General features: G+C 45.7%; 3 protein-coding genes across 5 annotated transcripts; 2 read left to right on the forward strand and 1 right to left on the reverse strand.

Annotated features, from left to right (window-relative positions):
- Positions 1 to 514: 514 nt before the first annotated feature.
- On the forward strand, positions 515 to 8,204 carry LOC109773536 (DExH-box ATP-dependent RNA helicase DExH10). 2 transcript variants are annotated; one of them, XM_020332225.4, is made up of 17 exons: positions 515 to 758; positions 1,296 to 2,308; positions 2,565 to 2,879; positions 3,091 to 3,195; positions 3,301 to 3,369; positions 4,164 to 4,331; positions 4,412 to 4,483; positions 4,557 to 4,673; positions 4,904 to 5,131; positions 5,253 to 5,411; positions 5,778 to 5,867; positions 5,955 to 6,050; positions 6,125 to 6,278; positions 6,362 to 6,510; positions 6,602 to 6,697; positions 6,909 to 7,001; positions 7,850 to 8,204. In XM_020332225.4, the coding sequence occupies exons 2-17, from the start codon at positions 1,310 to 1,312 to the stop codon at positions 7,958 to 7,960; spliced, it is 3,021 nt and encodes a 1,006-aa protein (XP_020187814.1). In that variant the 5' UTR covers positions 515 to 758; positions 1,296 to 1,309; the 3' UTR covers positions 7,961 to 8,204. The 2 variants fall into 2 exon arrangements, with proteins under 2 accessions (XP_020187814.1, XP_020187815.1); XM_020332226.4 differs by having other exon boundaries at positions 535 to 758; positions 1,292 to 2,308.
- Positions 8,205 to 8,761: 557 nt separating this feature from the next.
- Positions 8,762 to 10,979, reverse strand: LOC109773538 (anaphase-promoting complex subunit 13). 2 transcript variants are annotated; one of them, XM_020332227.3, is made up of 4 exons: positions 10,781 to 10,979; positions 10,634 to 10,696; positions 9,347 to 9,450; positions 8,762 to 9,050 (listed from the first exon to the last, which is right to left on the reverse strand). In XM_020332227.3, exons 1-3 carry the CDS (start codon positions 10,860 to 10,862, stop codon positions 9,368 to 9,370), a joined length of 228 nt encoding a protein of 75 aa, XP_020187816.1. In that variant the 5' UTR covers positions 10,863 to 10,979; the 3' UTR covers positions 8,762 to 9,050; positions 9,347 to 9,367. The 2 variants fall into 2 exon arrangements, with proteins under 2 accessions (XP_020187816.1, XP_020187817.1); XM_020332228.3 differs by having other exon boundaries at positions 9,347 to 9,429; positions 10,781 to 10,972.
- A 1,247-nt stretch (positions 10,980 to 12,226) lies between these two features.
- Positions 12,227 to 14,661, forward strand: LOC109773539 (uncharacterized). The gene has a single exon (XM_020332230.4). It carries the CDS (start codon positions 12,533 to 12,535, stop codon positions 14,285 to 14,287), a length of 1,755 nt encoding a protein of 584 aa, XP_020187819.1. The 5' UTR covers positions 12,227 to 12,532; the 3' UTR covers positions 14,288 to 14,661.
- The last annotated feature ends 3,965 nt before the right edge of the window (positions 14,662 to 18,626 follow it).

Below are 18,626 nucleotides of genomic sequence, written 5' to 3' on the forward strand. Positions count from 1 at the left end.
AACAAAGACACTAACAAAGTCCCAAAAGAGTTGAGGTCGACCACCACCACACCCTGTAGGCGTAGCGGGGTGCCTCGCACTAAGGGCATCTCCAACGCTAGGCGCTAAGAGAGGGGGCTAGAAAAATGGTCCTAGCCGATCGGATGACACACGGATTGCTATTTTCTACCAATGTTTAGCGCCGATGGTTAGCGCCCAGCGTTGGGATAGATGACGCTTGGTGCTTTAAAAAAATTCTGGTATTTATTTTTTTCTGTTTAAGCGCCCAGATAAGCGCTCTTGCCCTAAGCGGCACATAGCCGCGCACAGTAGGGTGCAGTAAACAGTTTTTACACCTTTTTAGATGAAATAGTTTTTGCATTGTACACACAATTTTCCAAGAAGAGTGTCCTAATTTCGAAACCCAGAGCATAGATACATTCCCGGGCCGTATTTTTGCATTAGTTTTGCGCCATCAAAGCAGGCCCTTAGACTTCCTCTCCTGGCCTCATGTTCCAAGCCCACGTCTCTTCACCAAGAGAAAAAAAAGGCTCCAAGCCGCCCCAATGCGGCTCTAAAAATCTCCTCTTCCCCTGTACCCTAGAGCTGCCGCCGCGCCGTAGCTTAGCGTCACCGCCGACGCCTCAACCCCCAACCCTCAACCGGCCAACCCCTCCGCCTCTCGCTCGCGGGCGCCGCCGCCATCGCCGTTGCCGCTCAAGCTCGTCGCCTCCCTGCCATCCCAGCCCCGTCCGCAATTTTTGCCGTTGGTCTCTGAGGTATGAGCTCGTGTCATCCATGTTTAGTTAAACCCCTGACCTCGAGAAATGCTGGGTGTGCGGGCGCTTTCCCGGTGCGCCATCTAGATCCGCCCCTGCCCCTGCTTAGCGTATCTTGCCGGAATTGATTCGTTTCGCTTTTATGTTCCCTGTCCGTTTGTTCTGGCAATTTTCTGTGTATTTTTAATTATAAATGTTTGATGCGGTGAAGTGCTAATTTCTGTATATGGCTGGGGGGAATTAAATTGAGAACTTTCTGAGACACTCCACTCAGTTCGCGTACGAAAGCGCCCACTGTTCACTGTTGGGACACATAATCTGTTTTTGGTACTGTTGTGGTTTAGAGTTTGTTCTTACTGGTACCGTGGTATTGGAATCTTTCAAGCTGGCTAAATCCACACCATTCTTGACATTTTAAGTGGCAATTCTGGTGTAGCGCTGCTCCTAGCAATGTTTTCTTTCCTCTTAGGGGGTTAATTAAATGTTTCTGATGTTATCCTGCTGCAATTGACTCATGTTCCTGATCTGATAAGGTAGGCTGTATCGAAGAAATGGAAGAGGTGGAGAATTCCAGCAAGCGTAAAGCACCCGAGCTGAGCTCGGAGGACAATTCCTCCGCTGCCGTTCTGGACGAGCAGCAGTCGCTGCCTGGCTTGACTGCCAAGCGTCCGAACCTCGCCCGGTCGTGCATCCATGAGGTCACTGTCCCCAACGGCTACGATATGTCCAAGGATGAGGCCGTACATGGGACCCTTTCAAACCCTGCGTTTAATGGGGAGATGGCCAAGACATACCCGTTTCAGCTCGACCCCTTCCAGAGCATCTCCATCGCGTGCCTGGAGCGGAACGAATCTGTCTTGGTCTCGGCTCACACCTCTGCGGGGAAGACGGCCATCGCTGAGTACGCCATTGCAATGTCGTTCAGAGACAAGCAGAGGGTTATATACACCTCTCCGTTGAAGGCTCTGAGTAATCAGAAGTACAGGGAGCTTACTCAGGAGTTCTCTGATGTTGGATTGATGACTGGCGATGTCACGCTTCAGCCAAATGCTACTTGCCTGGTCATGACAACAGAAATCCTGAGGGCGATGCTTTATAGGGGCTCCGAGGTGATCAAGGAAGTTGGTTGGGTTATATTTGATGAGATCCACTACATGAAGGATCGTGAGAGAGGCGTTGTGTGGGAAGAGAGTATAGTTTTCCTGCCCCCTGCCATCAAGATGGTCTTTCTTTCTGCTACCATGTCAAATGCAACCGAGTTCGCTGAGTGGATATGCAATCTGCACAAGCAGCCTTGTCATGTGGTGTACACAGACTTCAGGCCAACACCGCTACAGCACTATGTGTTCCCAATAGGTGGGTCTGGTCTCTACCTTGTAGTGGATGAAAATGGTCAGTTCAGGGAGGATAATTTTCTAAAGCTGCAAGACACATTTGCAAAGCAACCTAGTCAACCAGATGGGAGGAAGGGCGGTGGGCCTAAAGCCAGTGGCCGAATCGCAAAAGGTGGAAATGCTTCTGGAACATCTGACATATACAGAATTGTCAAGGTAGGCAGTCACTGCATACTGTATGCAAGATAATTTCTGGACTTATTGTGCTTTCTAAATTTATCAACAATAGATGGTTACACTTTCTTCAGCTTGCATGGATATTTTGTAATTCACCACTCACTGGGTTAGGAAACTAGGCCGCAATTACGTCTTACTTTTCAGTATTCACTGTTTAGTTGTTGATGTTTTATACCTAGTTCAATTCTTTCCACTCATATCCTCGCTTAATTTCGATTGAATTATAATTCTGCAGATGATTATGGACCGCAAGTTTCAACCAGTCATAATTTTCAGCTTTAGTAGAAGAGAATGTGAGCACCATGCCATGTCGATGTCAAAACTTGATTTCAATACTCAGGAAGAAAAGGATAACATCGAGCAGGTTTTCCGTAGTGCTATTTTCTGTTTAAGTGAGGAAGATAGAGGGTTACCTGCTATAGAGTTGATGTTGCCTCTTCTTAAACGAGGTATTGCAGTACACCATTCTGGACTGCTTCCATTAATTAAAGAGCTGGTGGAATTGCTCTTCCAAGAAGGTCTTGTGAAAGCTCTGTTTGCTACTGAGACGGTGTGCCCTTTAACCCTGATTACCCGCTTGGCCTTATACTTATTTTGTCCCTTTACATGTAGTATAACTTGGAATTACATTCCTCAAATGGACTTCTATTCTTTGTTTTTGAACTACGGAAAGTCAGAGAACTATTGTCTTATACTTTCTGGAATGCATCTTACACTCTTTAGGAGCACCATTTGATTGATAATGATTGTTATTTCCTCAGTTTGCCATGGGCCTGAACATGCCTGCAAAAACAGTTGTCTTCACATCTGTCAAGAAATGGGACGGTGATAGTAACCGCTATATTGCTTCTGGAGAATATATACAGGTAAATATTTTGTATATGAAGAGAAGTCGGGCATATGGATAGATTTATTAGGTTGATTGAATTTTGTACAAGCCCTTCTCACTATATTTTTGTATGCATTTGTAGATGAGTGGACGAGCTGGTCGACGTGGCATGGATGCACGTGGTATTTGTGTTATAATGATTGATGAGAAGGTAAGGCTGTGCAGTCTTCTGTTGCAACTATCTTTGTTTTATTTAATAAATTTTATAAAGCACTATGATCATGCAAGAAGCTTTGTTTTCTCTTTGTTGACTGAACAAGCCTAATGAACTCTTCATTTAATACAATGATTTGATCAAATGCATCCCTATCCAGATTCTGCAGTTGTCTTTTTGGGTTGATTAAGCATAATGAAATGTGACAACTGATAACTGCTTTATTTTTGTCTGATGCAAATGGTTTCTATTTCACTTCTAGTCATGGTTCTCATTGCAATAGATGTTTATCAGTTTTGATATTTAAAGTTTTAAACTATAACAGTTTCATCGTTATTCGTATGCAGTGAGTTAAGATGTGTTTTAAGACTTTACATTTGAAAGATATATGACCTGTTCCAACCTCTCACCTCTGAGTAGTTGTGTTGAGTGTCATTTTGTGCTGTTGAAGTTGTCCACCCAAGAGATGGCGTTCCATGTTCATATTTGGATTTAATTCTCATATTGATATTCACTTAGCTTGCAGTTGCAGTAGTTATGCAAATTTAATTTGTTCTGACTTCTTAGTGGTTGTGTTAACATTCACTTTGCGCTATTGGAGCTGTCCTTCAAGACACTTATTTCATCCTATATTCATGCTTGAATTGCCTTCCATATCAAGACACTATATCAAGATTTGTTTTGTAAGCCGTGGTTCTTATGCAACTTAAATACACTGAGCTTTTGTGGCGTGCTCATGCGCTTCCTTTAGTCAGACTTTTGCTTGGTCTTAATATGAGTTAAATTTACAGATGGAAATGAGTGTTATCAAGGACATGGTGTTAGGTAAACCAGCGCCTCTCATCAGTACTTTTCGACTGAGCTACTACACTATTCTGAATTTACTGAGTCGTGCGGAGGGCCAATTTACTGCCGAACATGTGATCCGGAATTCATTCCACCAGTTTCAGTATGAAAAGGTTTGTATCAGGACCTCTTATAGATGCCTCTCCTGACATTTCCTTGGCAATGTCAAATATTAGCTTCCCTTGCTCTTCAGGCATTACCGGAAGTCATTCAGAAGATTACAAAGTTGGAAAATGAAGCTACATTGCTGGACTCTTCCGGAGAGGTATGCTATTTTAATTGTAGTAATACATAACTGTTCTTCTGCTTGACTAACGTCTTAACACTTCTCTGTACAGAATGATCTTGCCGAGTATCACAAGTTAGGGCTTGATATATCTGAACTTGAAAAGAAAATCATGTCTGAGATGATTAGACCAGAGAGAGCTTTGTTATATTTGGTCCCTGGAAGGCTGGTACGTAACTCTATTTCTCATAGGTTCTGTTCTTTCTTGAGGATGAGATATACATGTTCATTAATGCTTGATATATTTGAACTTGACAGCACTACAGCAGGAATGCTGTATCTAGTTATGTTCACCATTTTATTTTATTTGTTGAACCGCAGCTTTGTTTTGACTATGATGTTGGTTTTATAAAATTTGCACAAATTCCCTTGCACTCAGAGCAATTTGCTTCATGGCAGGTTAAAGTCAGAGATGGCTCAACAGACTGGGGGTGGGGTGTGGTCGTAAATGTTGTGAAGAAACCTCCAGCATCTAGTACTCTCCCCCCTGCATTAAGTGCACCTCGCAATAACTATATAGTGGATACCTTGCTTCATTGTTCTTCAAGTTCAAGTGAGAATGGAGCCAATGGACCACGTTCAAAGCCATGCCCACCTCGCCAAGGGGAGAAGGGAGAAATGCATGTGGTGAGTTGAAGCACATGATCAAGGGTTTTAATTGGTGGCATATCTTTTCAGTTCACTGGACTCGCGTTATGATGGTCATTTATCCCAAAACTATTTTTGACTAATGCTGAGGTTTATGCAGGTGCCTGTACCATTACCTTTATTATCTGGTCTAAGCAGCGTTAGAATCAGCATTCCAACTGATCTACGACCACCTGAAGCGAGGCAAAACATACTCTTTGCAGTTCAAGAACTAGGAAAACGTTACCCCCAAGGGCTTCCAAAGCTACATCCAATTACGGTGAAAATTCTTTTTACATGATGCCGCTTTTTAATCTTGTTAATGTTGCACTGCAAGTGACATTTCTGTCTAGAGAGCGGAAATTCCAAAAAAAGAAACGCTGCAAAATATCTCATCAGGATTTAGATGGACATTTTTTTGGCACTTAGCATGCCACTCACCCATGCATGATACACAGGCAGAGAACACAGATGCAATAGCTCAAATAACAATATCCGTTGATGTCTTCTTGTGCTCTACCTTCTGTTGTCATTTTTTTTTTCTGTCGTATTTAGCTGGTCCAGTTCCTGGGAGCATATTTTCTTATCATCTGGCATTGTAAAGTGATCTCTTTGATATTCTGATATAATCTGATACAATTAATAGGACATGGGTATTGAAGAAACTGAATTAGTTGACTTGGTTCATAAACTTGATGGCCTCGAGCAGAAATTATGTTCTCATCCACTTAATAAGGTATGCCTTGTCATCACCTTTCAATTAAGAAATGTCCAGTCCTTTTGTACTGTGACCCACTTATTTTTTGCTATTTTTGTGTCTTAGTCTGATCAAAGTGAGCAGCAACTGTCATGGTACCAAAGAAAGGCTGAACTGAACCATGAAATTCAACAACTAAAGTCAAAGATGCGGGATTCACAGGTTGGTTAGTTCTTTGTATACTTGATCGTTCGTACAGAGCTAAATGTGTTCTTACACTTTTCTCCTCCATTCAGCTGCAAAAATTTAGGGATGAACTAAAGAACCGGTCTCGCGTTCTGAAGATGCTTGGTCACATTGACACGGATGGTGTTCTCCAGCTAAAGGGACGTGCTGCCTGTTTAATAGACACTGGGGATGAGCTGCTTATCACTGAACTTATGTTCAACGGTACTTGCTTAATACGATACCATGTTCAGTTTCTTTTTTGTACTTTATATTCAGGATTGCATTAATATGCTGTACGTGACTAGGTACATTTAATGAACTTGATCACCATCAAGTTGCTTCTGTTGTTAGCTGCTTTGTACCGTGTGAGAAGTCAAGTGAGCAAATACGCCTGAGAAATGAGCTTTCTAAGCCAATGATGCAACTCTCGGAGGCTGCCAGAAAAATAGCTGAGGTGCATACATACTTGTTGTATCACCACTATTTACTATCTCACTAGTCCTTATACTTGTAGTGGGATCTCTGATTTCTCATTCTTGTTTTAGGTACAACGAGAATGCAAATTGGACGTAAATGTGGAGGAATACGTTGAATCAACTTGTAAACCCTATCTGATGGATGTCATATACTGCTGGTCAAAGGTTGGTCAGACTATGCATGTGCAGTTTGTGATGTCATACATTTTTTGTCTTTTTGGAAATTTCCAGCCATTGATAAAATCTTATTTCCAGTTGTGACATTTGATCATTATCATGCCTAATCACCCCATCAGATGCAATGTTACTCTACATGGTTAATTCTGTTGCAGTTTCTTTACCTCTATATCGATTCCTGATTATCATGTTCACACAGGGCGCGACCTTTGGAGAGGTGATAGAAATGACTGACATTTTTGAAGGAAGCATCATACGGCTAGTTAGGAGGCTGGATGAATTTCTAAATCAGGTATGTGTTGCGTATGCTACGCCCTACCAGTACCTGCTCTCTCCATTCGCAGATGCATGTCGTTTGGGACATTGATATGGTCTCCAACATACATCTTTGACTGTTACTTTATACATGTATATGCTTGTAAAAAATATGGAAATTTTCATTTTGTGAAGTTATTTTTCATGAAAAATCTAAAAGTATTATTTTCCCTACCAATGTCAATATTTATAATTATTTTAACAGTCAAAGCTATACAAGTTTGACTGCATGCTTTGTAAGACGACACATACTCTATTTAGGAAAGGAAGCAGTAAATCACTTGGACAATCAGAATGTCTGGCATTGAATGTCCTGTTTGGATCAATGTGCAAGTGAATCAAAAATTGTCTGCCTTTGAATATCCCCTTCGGATCAATGTGCATCCGTGTCGAGGAAGTTTAATACTGTGACATTGCCGAATATGACGTACAAGTTGAAGTCTAGCCGAAATCATTCCATGACTCAATTACTCACCAAAAAAAAAGCTAAACCAACTTCAATTGTCGTACTCGTACTGCCTGATTTCATAGCTTGCTTGGCGTGGTAAGTAGCTGATATTTATTTGGATGTAGTGGTTGACTTGTGTTGCCTCTGTACAAGGAAATGTAGCCACATACCTATGTTGCTTCTGTGGAGGTTGACTATGTTGCCTCCGTAGAGGTTGACTATAGTAATTGTGACTGGCATCCACATTCTTCTATGCCTTTTTCTGCATGCCTACCACTTCATTTTCCTGTTCCCAAGTCTGTACATAGTCAACAGAAGTAGACGTGCATTGTTTTACTTCTCGAACCTAACTGACTGTGTGACTCTGTTTATACCAGCTAAAAGCTGCTGCTGAAGCCGTTGGGGAGGTAAACCTTGAGAAGAAGTTTGGGTTGGCGAGCGAGAGCTTGCGCCGGGGTATCATGTTTGCCAACTCATTGTACCTGTGATCAGTGGAGCTCCAGCAGTTGTACCATACGGGGTATATGTTAGCATATCAAATGTAGCTGTCTTGTATTTTGTCTTTGACATGGCATGGAGATGTAGCCCTCATCTGTCGCAGCGTAGGATGTAACCTTCTACTTTAGTAAACCCTTAGGCCGCAACCGTTTCATCAGAAGATTAGAAGCAATCTGCTATACATCAACATTTTTACAAGTGGTCCGATGCCTGAAATGGCACCAAGTTATATTATACCTGTCTCATTTTAGACATTATTATGTGATGCTGTGGTTAGCAGGTTTTGGATGTGTTGTCATCAAGCAATCCTCTTTACATCGCCGTGGCATGTGTTATGGAGTCTAGTTAGCTACTGAAAGATTATGCCCTGAAGACACTTCAGGGAGTTCTTTTTTTATGCATTTAGAAACGAGTTATTCGAAAATTACTGCATTGCTGAATGAATGTGATATATCAGTCCATAGCGTTATGTTCAATAACAAACATGAATGAGTCTAGTTATTGAAGTAAGAGATCGCCATATTTTTTGAAAATGCAGCAGATGTTGTTATAGCAGAATTGTTGAATTACTGGTCCTTGCGTGTACAGTTTGAAATGTTAAATTAAATTTTATTTGCAAGTTAAAGAAATGCATGATCAAACTGTGACCTTGTCATTGTATTGTACAGCTATACAATATAAGTAATTTTGCCCCCCACACTCTCACAAGCCCTTTAATTTAAGAATGCCTTAATGTTTCAAACATTCCAAGCTGAACTGGCCTTCAGAGGTGAGTGACGACACTAAAGCGGTTTAAGAAACAACAGCAAACAAATATTATATGTCAGGAACTTTGTACATAGCCAAACTTCTCAAATGATCGCCTCCAGAATTACGAACTGGCTACATAATCTAGTTTCTGACGATGTTCAATACCATCATGCTGCCAATATCTGGAGCATCTACATATTGCCATGACACAGTACAGTTCAACCAGATACACTACACTAGTTCATCCACTGGATTTAAGAAATATCTACAAAGGCCAGAGTCCGCCGTGCAGCTCCTAGAATTCCAGCAGAATCTTGATCCCTTGAAGCACTGCAGTTCATACCAAGTTAGACCATGGACAGATTAGCGACGGGCTCTGCTACACAAACCACATGACAGCATATGTTCATCATAAAGTTCAGTATCTAGCCAAGAAGATGCTATGCACGGAAACTAATAGACTTCGTATGGAAAATGCTTATGATTTTATGAAAAACATGATAGTGAATAATGATCACTATTGACGAGCACAAGATTTATCCTAACAGCATTTTTGGGTGTTTGTATGCTGCATTAATGAATCATTGTACCATGTCAGCTTGCGCTTAAACCAGCAATGTTCTTACCTTGTACTAGATCATAAGCAGTTAGATATTCTCCAAGGCAAAATCCCTCCATACGTCCCCTTGTGCTGGCTGGCTTTCCTGATCTGTTTGGTATGAAATAATTCCTATCAAGAATTGCAATATTATACCAGCTGTTGAGTATTGACCATAAAGATAGGAAAGATTTTACATTTCAAATTTCTAAAAGATACCATAATAGTGTAAGGCATTCGACTTCAACCATTTGTATTGCTCAAAAATGTAATACAGTGGTACTTATGCCTAGCAATCAAGCAGACATTCATATTACAAAAATTGAGTTCAAGGTGTTTTTACGCTCCAAGTTTCGTCAAAGAGTAAAGATGCAAGCATACAGTCAACATTTCATCACGGGGAGACAATTTGAAATTGCATTAGAAATAATATTACTTGATCAATTGAAATAGGTTATAAAGAAAATTTGCTAACAGAAACCATGAACTCCAGTCGGGCTTGGGCCAAGCGTTTGATCGTGGTTAATAGTTTACTGCTAAATAAATCAACAAACTTAAACATCCATGTTAAACGCCAATGTGAGTGCAATAAGGCAGCCCAGAAAATCCTGGTGTGAGAGTAGATGGTTACAAGTGATAAATAATTCAATCTTAACTCCACACTCAATTGCATAGAGCGCTAGAACTAACAGCATTTTTATGATGTGGCTCTAGTGAAAAAAGGCAGCTCACTTCTGTTATATATTTCCCCGTTCCAAAATAAGTGATGTGGTTTTAGTTCAAATTTCAAGGAAATCCACGTCACTTGTTTTTGAATGGAGGGAGTAGATATAAGACGTTTTTTGTCACTGTCATGGACTTCAAAAACGTCTTACTCAAAAGTTACAGAGGGAGTATCATGCTGCTATTGGGATTTGGGAATCTAAGGGCGCACACCAGCAAGAGCGGAACAGTAGCGTATCACTGGTGTAATGGAAGTTTCATCAGTAAGATGCCCTACAACAGACACATTTCCCTAACAAGCAGCCACAGCATGATGCAACCCCATGACCTAATGCCTTCAATTTGTTTGGGAAGCTATGGGCTAATGGCAGTTCTAGGAGTCTAGTTGCACAAATTAAACCTAGCATCGCAATCTGGGAGCTCGGTGGCTGTGCCTACTGCCTAACCTAGAACACCATCAATCAACTGTCCAAGCGCAAGCGGGGTTCGCATCCCGGATGCAGATCGGGATTGATTGATTCAAAACTCATCACCACAGGCCACGGACTGCGCAGGAGAAGGCGATAGAGAGGGAGGCGGAGCGCGGGCGTACTTGCGGGCGCTGGGTCCTCGGTGTCCTCGGTCTTCACGGCCATCGCCGGCGGCACGGGGATATCTGCAACACCAATGGGTGAGCGGATCGATTTGGTCTACTCGGTTAGGTCGCCCGGCGCGGAAAGGGAGGGGAGGGCGCGCGTACCGTCGGCGGGGAGGGTGTCGCGCATCCACTGCTCGTCGACGATGTCGATGAGGATGCCCAGGCTCAGGCTCTGGTCGCCCATCTTCTCCTCCGCCGCGTCGTCTCCTCTGCTCTCCCGTCGGCCGCCGCTACCTGGCCACCGGAGCCGTGTCGTTCGGTCGGAATGGGGGCCTGCAGTTTCGACCAAACGAAGGGGCTTTATTTAGCCGGCCCGTGTGGTTTTGGGCCGGAATTCGGCTCAGACTGGGGAACTGGCTAGTGGCCTAGCCCCGTATTTTCGCGATCCCCACTTGTGAAAAAATAATTGAATACGCCCCTTTGATTCATACGATTTTTTCTTCATATGGTGATAATTTTTTTTTGCGAAGAATATGGTGATAATTTTGATTTGCGTGACTAGAAATTTTGTAAAATCCTTATGATTCATTTCCACTCTGTTTTGGAGAAAACTCTTCATCCACTCAAACTATGGTAATATTTCTTTATTTTTCATGTGCCGACAAAACACTCTTTGGTCATTATTCATGTAGTTTTCTAATCCTATAGAATCCCACTTCAATTACATAGTACTTTCTTTTATCTATAATGTATTTTGGGAATCATTTGATTCAACAGGTCATAAATGTTTGCTCTCTAATCAAAGGGAGTGAATGCATGATACCCATCCAATCCAGAGGAGCAGTGGGAGGGAAGCCGGCGCGGGGTGGGGAGAAAGAGGGGCCGAAAATAAGCGGGAAAGGGTAGAATTGGAGGAGGGTACCCGACTATTACAAGCTCAAGAATACATATAGCGGGAAAAAAATAATCTAAGTGGCAAGAAAGACACTTGGTGGCTGATCTGAGACCGGTCGAGGTAACACTTTTGGCTTTGGACTTAAAAGGGGATGTTTGAACAAGGCGATGACACCCGCCTCAAGAAATGTTCATGGTAGGATGAGACCAGAAAGCCTACAATGGGGTGAAAATGAAACACAACATAAGGAGAGCTTGAGAGTAGCAAAATGGGAAAGGATAATGGCGGAGGCAACTATTCAGCGGGATTGAAGTAGATAACGAGCTGGGGGACAAGACTAACGTACCACGAACGCCAGAGAGGTATCACCTAGCTTCAGCTTCAAGAAAAAAAGAAAAAAAGGGAAGAAAAAACAGCGCTCCGAACGGACTTGAAATGTTTGATTAAATTCATGGTTTTGCATTTCAAAGGAAGCACAGTGTTTTTTTATATCTTTTTAGAATGCATCGTGTTCCCAACCCTTTTACTTCTTGTCCCGTTTGGCGTACTCTGTACACCGTCGACGTGCACTCCTCTCTCCTTCCTTGCCGGTGAACTCGTCGGCGGTGAGGACGAGGTCACAGAGAAGGAAGACGGAGACGATCGTACGCACCACTCAGCAGTGACAGTGACTGACGCGTCCATACCCACCTCTCGGCAAGAAGAGCAGGGAAGACGACTGACCAGCGCCGTGCGTGCGTGTGCGATCTCCTTTCTCCCCCTCCTAAAAACTCGATCTTTCTTCCTCCTAAAACTAAAAAATTACTCCGGCGCCGACACACACCACGCAACGCAAAGGAAGGAAGACAGCCGAGCACGACAGTGCCACCCCACCGCACTCCCTTTCTCTCCCCCACTCCAACTCCACCTGCAACATCGCATCCCCATTCCCATTCCTACCTCTCCCACTCTCACTCCCCCTCCCGCTCCAACCAAATCTCGCCTCCGCTCCCCCCCCAGATCCAGCCCGCCCGCCCGCCATGTCCTCCTCCGACCAGGAGGACCACGACGAGGACGCCCCCCTTGTCCGCGACCCGTCCCCCTCCTCCTCCCGCCACCCCTCCCGCGCCTCCGCCTCCGCCGTCGGCGAGGTGCCCGTCTCGCAGTCGCTCATCAAGGCGGCCAGCAACGTGTGCTTCTCCTTCTTCGTGCTCGCCGTGCTCGCCGTCACCGTCGTCGCCGTCACCTACCAGCCGCCCGACCCCTGGCTCCAGTCCTCCGCCGCCATCACCACCTCCCTCGCCCGCGTCCTCCCCAACTCCTCCTTCCTCCAGCCCGACGACTCGCTCCTCCCCACTGGCGAGGACTTCCCCTCCCCCTCCGCTGCCCCCGGCGCCGCCGCCGCCGCCCAGCGCGACGCCGCCGACCAGGCCCTCACCTCGGCGGGCGGCAACGCCACCGCGGGGACCTGCGACCCGGACGCCCCGCTCAACTGCACCGACCCGCGCGTGCTCGCCGCCGTCAAGGCCTTCAACGCCAAGGCCTTCTTCCGCAGGTCCATCGTCTTCCTCAGCTACGAGGCGCCCGTGCGCGGCCCCAAGCCCGGCCAGTGCGACGTGGCCTGGCGCTTCCGGAACCGCCGCGAGAAGTCCTGGCGCCGGTACAGGGACTACCGCCGCTTCGAGCTCACCCCCGGCGACGGATGCGCGCTCGACATCACCAAGGTCGGCAAGTTCAGGTCCGGGAAGAACGCGGCTCGCCCGCCCCGCCCCAAGGGTCCCAAGAAACCGCGCGTCGCGGCGCCGCCGGTGGATGCGGAGATCAACGACACGATCCCCCTCGTCGGGTCGGAGGCAGAGTTCAGGAGAGGCAAGTACCTCTACTACATGAGAGGCGGTGACCACTGCAAGAGCATGAACCAGTTCATTTGGAGCTTCCTGTGCGGGCTCGGCGAGGCCAAGTTCCTGAACCGGACGTTCGTGATGGATTTGAACATGTGCTTGTCCGGGGCTCACACAGAGGACGGCAAGGATGTGGATGGCAAGGACTTTAGGTACTATTTTGATTTCGAGCACCTCAAGGAGTCGGTGTCTCTGGTGGAGGAAGGGAATTTCTTGAAGGATTGGCGGCGCTGGGACAAGAAGAAGGGCCCGGGCCGGATCTCGGTGCGCAAGGTGCCCACATACAAGGTGACCCCAATGCAGCTGAAGAGGGACAAGAGCAACATCATTTGGAGGCAGTTTGATGGGCATGAGCCCGAGAACTACTGGTACAGGGTCTGCGAGGGGCGAGCTGCCAAGGTCATCCAGAGGCCTTGGTATGCCATTTGGAAGTCCAAGAGGCTGATGAACATTGTAACTGAGATTGCAGGCAGGATGGATTGGGACTACGATGGTTTGCATGTGGTCCGAGGGTGGAAGGCAATGAACAAGAAGATGTATCCGAACTTGGACGCGGACACATCACCCGACGCGATCGTAGATAAGGTGACCAAGCTTATCAAGCCGTGGCGGAACCTCTACATCGCAACCAATGAGCCATTCTACAACTACTTCGACAAGCTCAGGTCACACTACCATGTGCATTTGCTTGATGATTATAAGGAGCTTTGGTCGAATACGAGCGAGTGGTACAACGAGACGACAGCAATCAATAATGGGAAGGACGTGCCGTTCGATGCGTACATGAAGGTGATTGTGGACACTGAGGTATTCTACAGATCAAAGGCAAAGGTTGAAACGTTTAACAACCTGACGAGAGATTGCAAAGATGGAATCAACACGTGCAATTTGTGACACATGGGTTCATGGTGTGATAATTACCGGTGTCCATATACTCCTACTGGCTGGCGCAATGGAACTTGGGCGGACTTCATCCAGGGTTTGTCATATTAGGCATAATATCTTGATGCCGCTTGTCAGTCATAGCATGCTCAGTTGATTGCATTACATGTGCATCTAAATTATGTGCCCTCCATTCTTTTTGTATAATTTACCACTGTGCTCAAACCTGCAAAATCCAAAATAGTATCTACTTCTTAGTGTCTGGACTTCTGCAGTATCTCTGAGTCCCCATTAATTAGCTTGGGGTTTCTCTTCATTTATTGTATGTTTCCATATGTGTGTTGCTAAATATTCTCTAGTCGGAAATGAACTTTCAGAAAATTATACATTTTACTGTCAAAAGTCAGAACAGAGGTCACTATGGCCATCAGATTACCATGTATGCCGTGTTCGTTGTCATAAGTAACTTACTTACCTTGAATGATGCTTGCTCTGTGAGAATTGCAGACTATCAGTTGTGTTTCTCTTGTGTATAAATGGTAACATGTTGGAAGCTGTGACATAATATTGGAAGCTATGACATAACAGTGAACTTCTAGAATAGTGCGTTTGCAGTTGTCAGCTGCCCAGTGTTAAGTTGTGGACATTCATGCGATGTAGAGAAAAGAGAGGAGACCAGGCCAGTCTAGTCCAAATGAATTAACATATGTTGTATCCTATTGCATGATACTCCCTCCGTCCCAAAATGTAAGATGTTTTTTTGACACTATCATAGTATCAAAAAACGTCTTACATTTCGGGACGGAGGGAGTACATTGGTGCATATTTGAGGTTATGTAATTTCATTATGTTCGTTTGAGTATTTGTCACAGTGGGTTTTCTTTTTTGTTTTTGTTAAAAATGAACATCACATCAGTATTATTATAATCAGATTTCACAGTGGAAACCAATCAATCTAAGTCATTAGTTCAGACTTTGCCCTCAAGAAAGATGGTAGGTGGCATAAGTCCTTCACAATCGGTCGTCACACTAGTAGTTAAGTTTGATCAGCTGTTGTTTTCAGTGTGTTTGTTATCACCTCTTTGAGTGGCCGTACTTCAAGGAATGTTTCAACTGGCTGTTTTCGACTTGAGGATGTTGAGTATTGAAGCCATTCTGCGCATTTATCTCAGGCTGCTTTTTTGGACATGTTGGCCTACCTTTCTGAGCTTGATGAATTCACAATGCTTATGATTAAATTTATTTCTGCGCATTCATCTCAGGCTGCTTATTTTGGATATGTTGGCTGACCTTTCTGAGCTTGCTGAATTCATAATGATGGTTATGGTTAAATTTGTACCATCATGCATGTATGGTTCAGAGGTCTTATATTTACTGCCTACTTACTATTACTTCCACTACCTCTGGTAGACGGACTGATCAGTGATATTTGAACTGCAAAAACATCTTTATATTGAGTTACAGAGGTAGTAGGAAGTAAGCAAGTAAGCAGCTTGCTGTGGCCAACAAACCAGAGACATATATTGTTGGAGGAATGTTAAGGTGCCACACAGCAGGCTACATAAACCTGCTGCCCTGCCCTGAAATTGACAGTGGCATGCATACAAAGATGAGAGAATTCCTTATTTAACACTGTCCAAAAAATTTATTCCCTATTTGACACTGAAAAAATATTTCTTCCCTATCTAACACATCCTTTAAATTTTATTCCCAATATAACACTTCCATCCATTTTTTGTGCAAACAGTGTTAAATGGCACATGAAATGACAATTCTGCCCTTGAACGTCTATTCAATCATTTTCTTTATATTAGACTTAGGTTTCCTAGTTCTAATCAAGTCTCTCGTCGTGCATAACGTGTATATAAGCACCGCCAAGACTTCTTTGTACGATAGAAAAAAAGATTGAGAAGTACTGTATAATAAAAATGCAGGAGCGACATGACCAGCAAATCTCTCTGCCATGTTTGTTCTATTCGCCAAGCTAGCACAAGCAAGACTCAAGGCTCAAGTACGTCCATACATACGCGGCTAGAGATGATCACGTTTTGCTTCTAGGGAAAAAATAATCAAGCTGCATGTGTTTGAGCTAGCATTGCACGTACGTGCGCTGCTTGGGTGAATGGATCTGGCATTCTAAGAGCATCTCCAGCCGTTGCCCCCTCCCTTCCAGGACGCATAAAAATCGCCCCTGGGGGCGAGCCGGCGATACAATCGGCGCCGGGGGCGGTTTTGCGCCCAGTCGTCGCCCCCAGGCGTCGAAATTGACCCACTTTTCAGCCCAATTTCGGCGAATAAAAGGCCCATATGGGCGAGAATATGCCCATATTCGGCGTGGTTCGCCGTGTCTCCGCGTTCAATTGTCAACACAATTTTTCTTATCACATATTTCATCACAGAAAAATCAAATACTTCAGCAAAATAGTACAACAACAAATAGTTCAATACAAATTATATAGTTCAACAAATAAAAACTCATATTTCATCACACGGCGTCCCCCTTGAGCCTCCATAGGTGCTCAATCAGATCTTTCTGCAGTTGATGATGCACCTGTGGGTTTCGGATCTCCTGACGCATACTGAGATAGGCAGTCCAGGTTGCCGGTAGCTGGTGGTGATCGACTTCGGCTAGAGGACCCTGCCTGTAGTATGGTTCAGTGTCAAACAATGGGTCTTCTTGCTCGCTCTCGATGATCATGTTGTGCAAGATGACACAGCAAGTCATAATCTCCCACATTTGATCTTTGGACCAGGTCTGAGCGGGGTACCGGACAACAGCAAATCGAGATTGGAGCACACCAAATGCCCGCTCGACATCCTTCCTGCAAGCCTCCTGAATCTTCGCAAACCAGGATTTCTTGCCTCCTGCCACAGGGTTTGAGATCGTCTTCACAAATGTCGACCATCTCGGATAGACGCCATCAGCTAGATAGTACCCCTTGTTGTAGTGCCGCCCATTGATCTCGAAGTTCACCGGAGGAGAATGACCTTCAACAAGCTTGGCAAAGACAGGAGAGCACTGCAGCACGTTGATGTCATTGTGAGTTCCTGGCATACCAAAGAAGGAGTGCCAAATCCAGAGGTCCTGTGTGGCCACCGCCTCAAGTACCACACTGCAACCGCCTTTGGCGCCTTTGTACATCCCCTGCCAAGCAAATGGGCAATTCTTCCATTTCCAATGCATGCAGTCGATGCTTCCAAGCATCCCAGGGAATCCTCTTGTTGTATTCTGTGCTAGGATCCGAGCAGTGTCTTCCGCATTGGGTGTTCTCAAGTATTGCGGTCCAAACACTGCCACCACTGCCCGACAGAACTTGTAGAAACACTCTATGCTGGTGGACTCGGCCATGCGCCCATAGTCGTCGAGTGAATCACCGGGAGCTCCGTATGCAAGCATCCTCATCGTTGTCGTGCACTTCTGGATGGAGGTGAATCCAAGGGCGCCGGTGCAATCCATCTTGCACTTGAAGTAGTTGTCAAACTCCCGGATGGAATTCACAGTCCTGAGGAAGAGCTTTCGGCTCATCCGATAACGGCGCCGAAATGTTTTCTCGCCGTGAAGTGGAGCATCGGCGAAGTAGTCGGAGTAGAGCATGCAGTAGCCTTCGAGACGATGCCGGTTCTTTGCTTTCACCCGCCCCGGCGCCGACCCACCTCGCCGCGGCTTTTCATTGCTCGCCAGCAGCTGGGCGAGGGCGGCGAGCACCATGAGATGCTCTTCTTCCTGGACGTCGGCCTCGGCTTCCTCCTCCAGCAGCGCGGCGAGCGCTTCCTCGTCATCCGAGTCCATCGCCGAGGCAGGCAAATCGCCGAACACCTTGCGCCCGGTGGGCGTGTACCCGCCGCTAAACTGCCCCTCCGCGGCCGGAAACGCCCAACTGCTGTTGGAGGGGCTGCCGCGGCGAAGCTCTGCTATTTTTCCGGTGGGGAATGGCTATCTAGCGGTGAAGGCCGGCGGGCGGCGCCGGGATATAGCTAGTGGCGGCCGAGGGCGCGGGGGGTGGGAGACGAGTCGGGGAAGAAAACCTTGACTTTTCCCCTAACGGTGTGGGCCAGCCGCGCTTTTCCCTTGCGCCGGAGCCCCCAATTGCCCCCCAGTGCGCCGGGTTCAGCCTGTGACCGCCGGGCGGAAAAAACGGCCGAATCGGCGATTTTCGGCGTCCTGGGGCCGCGACTGGGGCGTTTTTTGGCGCCGGCGCCCAAAAAATGGCCTAGGGGGCCCTGTTGGGGGCGCGGCTGGAGATGCTTTAAAACCAACACTACACCACGGCCTCGCGCAACACTCGTCCGCTCCCATCCACTGCGCCTTGATTGTTGTTGGCTCAGACCCGGTGTCGAGTACTTTCCAGCG

The sequence above is a fragment of the Aegilops tauschii genome, chromosome 2, assembly GCF_002575655.3.
Source record: "Aegilops tauschii subsp. strangulata cultivar AL8/78 chromosome 2, Aet v6.0, whole genome shotgun sequence".
Taxonomy (NCBI): Eukaryota; Viridiplantae; Streptophyta; class Magnoliopsida; order Poales; family Poaceae; genus Aegilops; species Aegilops tauschii.

Coding starts and splice junctions, on each gene's coding strand:
- LOC109773536 (XM_020332225.4), top strand. CDS start 1,310: ATGGAAGAGGTGGAGAATTCCAGCAAGCGTAAAGCACCCGAGCTGAGC. Junction 4,674..4,903: donor ATTTGGTCCCTGGAAGGCTG/GTACGTAACTCT, acceptor GCTTCATGGCAG/GTTAAAGTCAGAGATGGCTC. Junction 6,279..6,361: donor CACTGAACTTATGTTCAACG/GTACTTGCTTAA, acceptor GTACGTGACTAG/GTACATTTAATGAACTTGAT.
- LOC109773538 (XM_020332227.3), bottom strand. CDS start 10,862: ATGGGCGACCAGAGCCTGAGCCTGGGCATCCTCATCGACATCGTCGAC. Junction 10,697..10,780: donor CGACACCCTCCCCGCCGACG/GTACGCGCGCCC, acceptor TTGGTGTTGCAG/ATATCCCCGTGCCGCCGGCG. Junction 9,451..10,633: donor CGAGGACCCAGCGCCCGCAA/GTACGCCCGCGC, acceptor AATTCTTGATAG/GAATTATTTCATACCAAACA.
- LOC109773539 (XM_020332230.4), top strand. CDS start 12,533: ATGTCCTCCTCCGACCAGGAGGACCACGACGAGGACGCCCCCCTTGTC.